At 37.7% G+C, this 9,751-nt stretch overlaps 3 protein-coding genes across 3 annotated transcripts; 2 read left to right on the top strand and 1 right to left on the bottom strand.

Moving 5' to 3' along the window:
• Window positions 1-31: 31 nt before the first annotated feature.
• LOC126746292 (L-asparaginase-like) lies at window positions 32-1,986 on the bottom strand. Its single transcript, XM_050454467.1, has 9 exons — window positions 1,535-1,986; window positions 1,368-1,479; window positions 1,200-1,311; window positions 1,021-1,146; window positions 754-964; window positions 585-697; window positions 346-531; window positions 176-286; window positions 32-122 (listed from the first exon to the last, which is right to left on the bottom strand). The coding sequence occupies exons 1-9, from the start codon at window positions 1,614-1,616 to the stop codon at window positions 81-83; spliced, it is 1,095 nt and encodes a 364-aa protein (XP_050310424.1). The 5' UTR covers window positions 1,617-1,986; the 3' UTR covers window positions 32-80.
• A 548-nt stretch (window positions 1,987-2,534) lies between these two features.
• Window positions 2,535-4,826, top strand: LOC126746291 (methionine--tRNA ligase, mitochondrial). The gene is made up of 7 exons (XM_050454466.1): window positions 2,535-2,919; window positions 2,983-3,263; window positions 3,319-3,550; window positions 3,600-3,867; window positions 3,924-4,135; window positions 4,186-4,371; window positions 4,423-4,826. The coding sequence occupies exons 1-7, from the start codon at window positions 2,826-2,828 to the stop codon at window positions 4,818-4,820; spliced, it is 1,671 nt and encodes a 556-aa protein (XP_050310423.1). The 5' UTR covers window positions 2,535-2,825; the 3' UTR covers window positions 4,821-4,826.
• Window positions 4,827-5,704: 878 nt separating this feature from the next.
• Window positions 5,705-8,415, top strand: LOC126746154 (DDB1- and CUL4-associated factor 7). Its single transcript, XM_050454282.1, has 4 exons — window positions 5,705-6,274; window positions 6,333-6,734; window positions 7,835-8,013; window positions 8,077-8,415. Exons 1-4 carry the CDS (start codon window positions 5,991-5,993, stop codon window positions 8,250-8,252), a joined length of 1,041 nt encoding a protein of 346 aa, XP_050310239.1. The 5' UTR covers window positions 5,705-5,990; the 3' UTR covers window positions 8,253-8,415.
• Window positions 8,416-9,751: the final 1,336 nt, after the last annotated feature.

Here is a 9,751-nt window from a genome sequence, read left to right as displayed (position 1 = left end):
GTCCTCAAAAAGGCAAAAATAATTAAAAACCTTACATTAAGTATGGATTTATATTAATTCTAAACAATATTTTTCGAACATTACAGAAGGGTCATTTCGCCTCGTAGAACTTGCTTCATAAGCTAAAAAACAACAAGAAAACAACTGTATAACACATTAAATAAACTGGCATTACCTCAGTGCGTTCCTCAGAGGTCCTCACCATACCACACACGACCACTAATTTAGCATAAGCGGCCTCTATAGTGATATCATGCCCAGATACGACTCCAATTTCTTGTAAACACTGTCATAAAAAAAAAAAACGACAATATCTTAAGAGGTTTATAATAGAATGTGACTTACTCTTCCGGTTTCATAACTGACACTAACGGGCCCTCGGGCACACTGAGTCACATTCACAACGACGATTCCTCTTCCCACGGCGTTACGTAGCACGTCCAAGAGGTCTTGGCGGTGCGAGGGGATGTTACCTGAGCCGTAGGTTACTAGGACCACACCCTCCAAGGTCGGTTCCAAGAATGACAGCAGCTTGAGAGACAAGTGACGTGAATGACAGAAAAGAAACAAAACGGCTTCCCTACCTGGGTACGTGTTAGCGTGGGAAATATGAATAAAACTCCAACTGCTTCGCATAACTTGTTATGGATGATTAGAGGACCTCGTTCGGATTTCTGTAAGGTGTTACCGCGATGAACTACATAAGAATTTTATATAATAATGAGCTTTAATATGCTAGTGAAGCTTACTAACTGCGGCTATGCATGCCAGTCTCGGCCAATACGGGATAATTAAGGGACTCGAACGCGTCCAACTGCGAAGTGTGAACTTTCCGCACCCGGTTACCTCTCATCAATTTACTCCCAAAGTAAACGCACACCTCGGGTATATCCGAGCATCCAGCGAAGGTCAAAGAGGACAAGATGTTCATCTTGGCATCGCTGGGATCCTCAAAAATCGAGATCTACAAACAAAATGGCGGGCATCAACAAATCAATGGGCTCCAGCTCTGGTACGTACTTGTGCCCCGGTGATCACCACTGGCTTAGCCAAGTTCTTGAACATGAACGAGAGGATCGAGGAGGTGTAGGCCAGGGTGTCGGTGCCATTCAACACCACGAAACCATCGAATTCATTGTAATTTTCCTATTTAAAATGTTCGTTATTACGCTTTTCATGACGTGTATAAGAAGCCTTACTTGTATATTTTTGGCAATAATAACCCACTCCCTAGGGCTGACGTTGCTCGAGTCCAACAACGGATGGTACTCTCTCACTTGATAAGTTATCGGTCCGGGGCAACTGGGTATTCTAAAATTGCCTTAATTAAGCGGGGTTCACACATAACCAAACTTACTCTTAAGTACTTCGTGATTAGTTCGTGCTCTCTTACGCAATAAGCTTCGGCTAGTTCCGGGTCGTGTAGCTCGGGACACGAACGGATTTTTTTGACGAACACGTCCGAAGCCGGTACCAATACTGTAACAAATTTAATTATTTAAATAATTATTGCCGTTCTCGTATATTATCATACCTCCATGGTCGTTTCTTTTCATGCCAATGGTGCCTCCGGTGTAGAAAACCAGCACTTTTCGCAACTCCGCTGGGTCAGACATGCCGTAGTATCGATTAAGGGAGACTTGTTGAACTTACTATGCAACAGGTAAGCTGTTTTGGACAATAAATCAGATTTGTGTTTATAGCAAACGCGGTTACAGCAGTTACAGCTAATATGGGCGTAAGGATAACGGAGCGTGGCCACGTGCAATGCGCCTACGCGCCGTTATTGATTTTTGCAATAATTATTAAAATTTGCATATTATTATTTATTTGAAAAAAAAATCGTTTGAGAGTGTCATAGTTAACCTAGAACTTAATAATAGTGTTCAAAATTGGTTATTTATTAATTGGCGCCAAGTTCAAAAAATGTGACAACTGTATAATATGTATGGCAACCGTGTTACGATTAAGTCATCTGTCAATGGTAAAGATAACGCTCCTAATTGGATCGAGAACGCAGTATATGACGTTTATATAGTAAATTGAAAATATCTTGGGATAAAATAGAGATAAAGATCTTTGGGGTAAAATATCTTGGGAATTTCTGGAGATGGTCGCATTTTTGCCAGCCAACAACATATGCTACGTTCTCAAAAATTCATACATATACATCATCTGTCACTGCAACAATTCTAACCTATAAAAATAGCTTTTAAATAACTGAATATTCTTTTTTAGTATCTAAATGTGTGCGAAAACTATAATTTCTAACCGGAAATTGAATTTAAATATAATGTTTTGCAACATTTTTTATAGCAAGTGTGACAATCATATTCAGTGACGTCATCTGTCAATGTATTTAAACCTTGCCTAAATCGAGAACGCTGCATATGCCGTTTTCCCACTCAAAATTCAATAATTTCTTATTCAAAAACTATCGTTTGCAGAGATTTGGAGTTATCTCAAATCGGTTTAGATGCTAATAATTTATATTATAAAAAATTGCCATTTAAATCTTTTAAGAGTTTTGGAAATTATAACCATTCAAACGTTTGGTGACCATTCAATAGTATTATTACAAAAAAACTTTTATTTGAACAGGTTTGTAACCTCCATAAATCGATGTTGTTACTCAGTTTTAACACCTGGACAAAAAATTAATGAAATCCCTCGGGAATATGCGGATATACGGGCATTTTTGCTGACAAACAACAAATGCTGCGTTCTGAATTTCGCTCACACATCATTTGTCACAGTAATACAAATCTAACCTATAAATTTAACAACATAAAAACTGCCTATAATATTGTCTTTCTACTATCTAAATGTGTGCGAAAAGTTTAATTTTCACTAGAAAATATAGTGTAGCGACTAAAACAGTTTCCTTCTTTACTACCCCGATTTATTATGTGAACGCCAGTAAGTTTTACCAATATACACAAGTGATATTATAGTGATTTTGTGTGTGTTTTCCTCAATTAGAGCCCCATATTGGCCACCTCTACAGTTCCTTGATAGCTGATGCTTCACAGAGATGGCAAAAACTAAAAAGCCATAACCAAAAAATCATATTTTCCACTGGTACTGATGAGCATGGCACCAAGATTCAGCGGGCAGCCAAGATGCATAAGACAACCTTAAACGGGTACTGTGACGCCATTTCTAGGGAATATAGGGATTTGGCAGATAATTTTAGTGTGGAATATAGCGATTTTATTAGGACTAGTGAGGTTAGGCACAAGAGTACTGTGCAAGCGTTTTGGGTAAGTCCTTAAAGTGTGTAAAGGTGTTTAGGCATTTTGCCCCCTTTTTTTAAAGGAAAAATTAGCTAGTAAGGGCCTAATATACAAGTCAACTTATCAAGGGTACTATTGCGTCTCAGACGAGACTTTTTTAAGCGAGTCACAGCTTAAGGAAGTCGAACAAGATGGACGAAAACTGTTGGTTTCCACTGAAAGTGGGCACCCAGTAGAGTGGAGTGAGGAGGCAAATTATATTTTCAAATTGAGCAGTTTTAGAGAGGATTTAGTTTATTGGTTAAAGCAAAATGGTACTTTGTCATATATTTTCAAAGCATTCCTTACTAATGAATGTTCTAGAAAGAGCAGTGATTCCTCAAAAATTCCATAAAATCCTGCTGGACCTCATTAACTCTGGTGATGCCTTGAAGGACATCTCAGTGTCCCGTCCATCATCCAGGGTCCATTGGGGCATCCCGGTGCCAAATGATCCGGATCAAACAGTTTATGTTTGGCTAGATGCTTTGGTGAATTACCTTACAGCGGCTGGGTACACTCACAGTAGTAAGGAGGATTTTAATAAAGTGTGGCCTCCTGATTTACAAGTAATCGGCAAAGATATTTTAAAGTGAGTGTAATGTAATGAGGTGAGGGTTAAATGTGAACGAAAAAAATTAATTATAGATTTCATGGAGTTTATTGGCCAGCTTTTCTTATGGCTGCCGATCTGGAGCCTCCTCGCTGCATTCTGTGTCACTCCCACTGGACTGTCGATGATGAAAAAATGTCAAAATCCAAAAGAAACGTGGTGAATCCAATGGAAAAGGGAGAAGTGTACACCAGGGATGGGCTTAGGTACTTTTTGTTGCGTGAGGGGGTGAACCATAGCGACGGAAGTGAGTCGTTTATTGCTGCATTTATCATCGACATTCACCCCATTTTGTAGATTATAATGACACCAAGGTCTTGAGACTGTTAAATGCTGAATTGGCCGACACCTTAGGCAACTTATTGAGCAGATGCTGCGGAAAATCTCTGAATCCCAACCAAGAATTCCCGCGAATAAATTTCGATAAGATTTCCAGGTTAGATGTCACCAAACAGCTTATTAAACATCTGGAAAATTTGCCTAGTAAGTGCACGGTTAAAGCCGGGTACATAAATGTAGTCAATTGTTTTTAAGATGTTTGCGCCGCCCACTATGACGATTACAATTTCTACAAATGCGCCGACGCGATCGTGGCCACCCTGCACTCGGCCAACTTGTTTTTCGAATCTCTAAAACCGTGGGAACTAAAAAAGAGTCCGGAAACAAAAGAGGATCTCGACGCGGCGTTGCACTTGGCCATGGAATGTTTGAGGGTCTGCGGCATCTTGTTGCAACCCCTCACTCCGAATATCAGCGAGGCTTTACTGGATAAATTGAGTGTTTTGAGGAGCGAGAGGACGTTCGAGGATTCCAGGAGGTTTTCTTGGGAAAATCGGGAGTTTTCTGGAAGGAAATTGGGGGCGGGGTCGGCGGTTTTGTTTAAGAGGATTGTATTAGCTGAGGAGAAAATAAAAAAGGCTCAAAAGGGTTAAAAATAATTTTGTTTTTTTTTATAATTAATTGTAAATAGATTTGATTTGACGTTATTACACGTACTCATGACAGGGAATTAAGGAAGTGTTTGATTAGGAGCAGTTGTGACGTCATCGTTCTGCGTCACAAGCAGGTATCTAGATTGGGGTGAATTAGGAAAAAAAAACTGGATCGAGTTTTTTTTCAGGCAATTAAATATTTTAAAAAATTCCAAGCAAATTTCTTTATCAAGTGCCTGGAAAATAATAAATAATAGTCAACGTGCCTAATTTCTAATTTTTTTCTTAAAATATCTACACCAGTAGAAAGGAATCAATTTTCTGATTATAAAAATACCAAACACCATAAGTCTAATTCAAACCGTTTAGGAGGTATTCAACTTTACGTTTGAAATTGTAAATAAAAGAGGAGACCCATATACTTATGACGATAGAGAAAAAGACAGACATACAAACGGTTGTGCTACACCAATCTGTGAACGCAAAGGAAACGCGCAGTTCCATGTTCCAACGTTAGAAGGCGCCACCCATATCAAAAACAATTTTTTGATAGACTTTCAACAGATTTAATAAAAAAAGAAGGAAATCTGAAAAAGTTTTTCAAATTTCATATATCACAAAGTGACAAGCTTGTAGTATTTAGCTGATCAACTGTATTAACTGGTCTATCGTAATAGTAATGACAAATGACATTGACATATCAAAAAATAGGGTTAAATGCGGCATGCTTGGGAATAGAGTTTCTTTGTTTTGAAATAATTCAACAGTTTTTCTTTTTAAATATTTATTCCATATAACAAACAACCTCCAATTAACAAACATTAAATAATCAAGAACAAAACACCACAAATCTGACGTCACAGGTTATCTAGACTATAGACCGTGCATACGAGCGGCAACATCGGCACTCTCTTGATTGTTTAAATGAAATCCGATATAAACGTCATCATCTGTCAGGGCGGCCATCTTGAATCTCACCATAAACGTCAAAATAATCGATAAAGTGTAAACAAAAATATTTTGTATTAAATTTCAATTAAACCTAAGCTTTGAAACGTTTAACTTTATTAATTCCAATAGTCGTGACTATGAATAATTCTTAAAAACTTAAATATTGTGTGATCTTTTGTGTGTGTGTGTGTGTGTATCGAGTGTTTTAACTGAAGAAAAATGGCCCACACGGGTACAGTTCCGGGAAAACGGAAAGAAATCTACAAATACGTGGCCCCGTGGCCTTTATACAGCATGAACTGGTCCGTACGTCCAGACAAACGGTTCCGTTTGGCCTTGGGCAGTTTCGTCGAAGAGTACAACAATAAAGTGCAAATCGTGTCTTTGGACGAAGAGAGCAGTGAGTTTGTCGCCAAGAACACCTTCGAGCATCCCTATCCTACGACGAAAATCATGTGGATCCCTGATAGTAAAGGGATTTTTCCAGATTTATTGGCTACAAGGTAAGCAAACCATTATTTAACACTCAAAGAGGTTTTGATCTGAGGGCTTTTGTTGTAGCGGGGACTATTTGAGGGTCTGGCGAGCCTCGGAACCAGACACCCGACTCGAATGCGTCCTAAACAACAATAAAAACTCCGATTTTTGTGCCCCATTGACCAGTTTCGATTGGAACGAAGTGGATCCCAATTTGGTGGGCACATCGTCCATCGACACCACTTGCACCATATGGGGCCTGGAAACTGGGCAGGTTATGGGCAGGGTAAATGTCTCGGGGCATGTGAAAACTCAATTGATTGCTCACGATAAGGAAGTTTACGATATAGCGTTCTCGAGGGCTGGGGGTGGACGGGATATGTTCGCTTCGGTAGGGGCAGATGGTTCGGTCAGGATGTTTGATTTGAGGCATTTGGAACATTCGACTATTATTTATGAGGATCCCGGGCATACGCCTTTGTTGAGGTAAAAAAATTGATTTTCATTTATTTTAACTGTATACCAGGACTGATCAACATATTTAATTTTTAAACTTATATAATTTGTAAAGTGTTAAAGGTGAACCCTTAAATTAAATTTCGTCATTAACATGTCAGGTCATATAACAGAACATTATGGTTGTTAATTACTAAATCTTATACAGAGGTCTTTCTTGTTAATATTGATACAAATATGGCATTTTCTTGATCGAATGAGGTTATTTAGGTAAGTTATGCTTTTTGTTTCATGGGAATAATCCCAGTAGTTTTTAAGATATTGGACTATGTAGTAAGTGATCACCTTGAAGAACAGTCTCGCTTTTTTGGTAACCATTTCATAAAATAATCAATATCTCCAAAACTTGTGCTTGGATAAAGTTCTTGTTAAGACAATATTTCTAAAGAATATTCTAAGGAATATTATGCTTTTTATGTCATAGGAATATTCTCACTAGTTTTTGAGATATTGGACTTTAAAGTGGGTAGTCTCCTTGAAGAACTACTTTTTCCTTTTTTGTTACTACTACCTACTTAAATAACCCATATCTTCTAAACTTTCACTTAAATCCCTTGAAACCTAAAATAACATTTCTAGGGAATATTCCAAGGAATATTGTGCTTTTTATTTCATAAAAATATTCCAATTAGTTTTTGAGATACTGGACTTTGAAGTGAGTGGTCACTTTTAAGGACAATCTTGCTTTTTGGTTATCACTGCCTAAAATGATCCATAGTTTCTAAACTTTTGCTTTAATCTCTTTAATTCCTAAAACAATATTTCTTGAGAATTTTCTAAGGAATATCACGCTTTTTATTCCATAAGAATATTCTCATTAGTTTTTGAGATATTGCTCTTAAAAGTGAGTGATCACCTAGCGGAACATTTTTGGCTTTTAGTCATTACTTCCTAAAATGACCCATATTTCCTAAACTTTTCCTTCAATCTCTTGAGACCTTTAACATTATTTTTCGAGAATATTCCAGGGAGTATTATGCTTTTTATTTCATAAGAACATTCCAATTAGTTTTTGAGATATTGGATTTTGAAGTGAGTACTAACTTTAAAAATTTTTTCTTTAAATTAAGACTGGCCTGGAACAAACAGGACCCCAACTATTTGGCCACCATAGCGATGGACTCTTGCGAGGTGATAATTTTAGATGTTCGGGTGCCCTGTACCCCCGTCGCTCGCTTAAATAACCATCGGGCCTGTGTCAACGGGATCGCGTGGGCCCCACACTCGAGCTGTCACATTTGCACCGCCGGTAATTCGCTTAGTCCTGATTGATGTGTCAACGGTTAGAAAACAATCGAATGTTTTTGTATAGGTGACGATCATCAGGCCTTGATATGGGACATTCAGCAGATGCCCAGGGCCATCGAGGACCCCATTTTGGCCTACACGGCGGCCGAGGGCGAAGTGAACCAGATCCAGTGGGGGGCCACTCAACCCGACTGGATCGCCATCTGTTATAATAAGTCTTTGGAGATTTTGAGGGTGTAAACGGGGGGGGGAGTGGAGGGTGTGTGAGTGAGTGGTTGAGTTAGGCATTGTAAAAATTCATCCGTATTCATTTTTTTGTTTTTAGGTTTAATTATTAATGTTTAGGGTGTTTGCGTTCGTTTGTTTCATTTAGACTGTAAATAAATAAATAATTAGTAATCTTTGGCATTTGTTTTCTTTATTTAATTCTATAGACCTATGCAAATAAAAATTATTTTCCAGGCAAATTAAAAAACAAAATATTTTTTTAATTATTAAGATTTTAAACCAGTTGGATAGAGAATTTTATACTGATTAAAATGAGCCCAAACACCTTAGAGTTATCTTGAACGGTTTCCAAGATATAAGGACTTAAGTGCAAAATCCGGCTCGAAGGACCAAATGTTTTTCGTGATTATCTCCTGAACTATTGGGAATAACTGTAGGGTGTTTGGTATTAATGGAATCGGACACAAAAGCTCTATAGACCTATGCAAATAAAAATTATTTTCCAAGCACTTAAAAAAAAAATATTTTTTTAATTATTAGGATTTTAAACCAGTTGGATAGAGAATTTGATGCTGATCAAAATAAACCCAAACACTATACAATTATCTTAATTGGTTCCCAAGATATTGGCGCTTAAAGTGCAAAATCCGGCTCGAAGGACCAAATGTTTTTCGTGAATATCTCCTGAACTATTGGAGATAACTGTAGGGTGTTTGGTATTAATGGAATCGGAAACAAAGGCTCTATAGACCTATGCAAATAAAAATCATTTTCCAAGCACTTAAAAAAAAATATTTTTTTAATTTTTAGGATTTTAAACCAGTTGGATAGAGAATTTTATACTGATTAAAATGGGCCCAAACACCTTAGGGTTACCTTGAACAGTTTCCAAGATATAAGGACTTAAAGTGCAGAATCTGGCTCGAAGGACCAAATGTTTTTCTTAAATATTTCCCAAACCATATGGGATAGTTATAAGGTGTTTGATAAGGGTTTAAGAGAAAAGAATTAAAAAAAAAAAAAAACAACGCGACCAACTGCCTAGAATTGGTCAATAATTATGTATTTCTTCCAGGCACTTGAGACAGAGAGAATTATGCCTAACAGTCCGCTTCTGTCTTTTTCTTACCTCTTAAAAATTTTAGGAAAAATTCAAGAAATCACTCAACTAACTGCCTGGAATTACTCAAATATTTCCATTCTTCTCCTAACAAGAGAATTTGCAATGTTCCCTCTCACTTAAACGCACAGCGAGTCCCTTTGTAATTGTTTCCTTAACTATCGAATTTGACCGGACTATAAACTCCGCGGTTACGTCACGACGGTTGCCCCTATCGCCCTCTCGCTCACACGCATGGCGAATAACAGTGGGGTCGCGCCTCTTTAACGGCACGCTATAGTCCGGTCAAGAAATGTTTTTTTTTTTGTAGATGTTTTATGGGATGTAATCAAATGCCATATTAAGGCAAATAACATATTAGGTCATCATTATTAAAGGATATTGTTTAAAT

This window comes from Anthonomus grandis, chromosome 17 (genome assembly GCF_022605725.1).
Source record: "Anthonomus grandis grandis chromosome 17, icAntGran1.3, whole genome shotgun sequence".
NCBI classification, from domain to species: Eukaryota; Metazoa; Arthropoda; class Insecta; order Coleoptera; family Curculionidae; genus Anthonomus; species Anthonomus grandis.
Note: the sequence above shows the minus strand (reverse complement) of the source record. Positions and strands in the feature narration are given on the sequence as shown.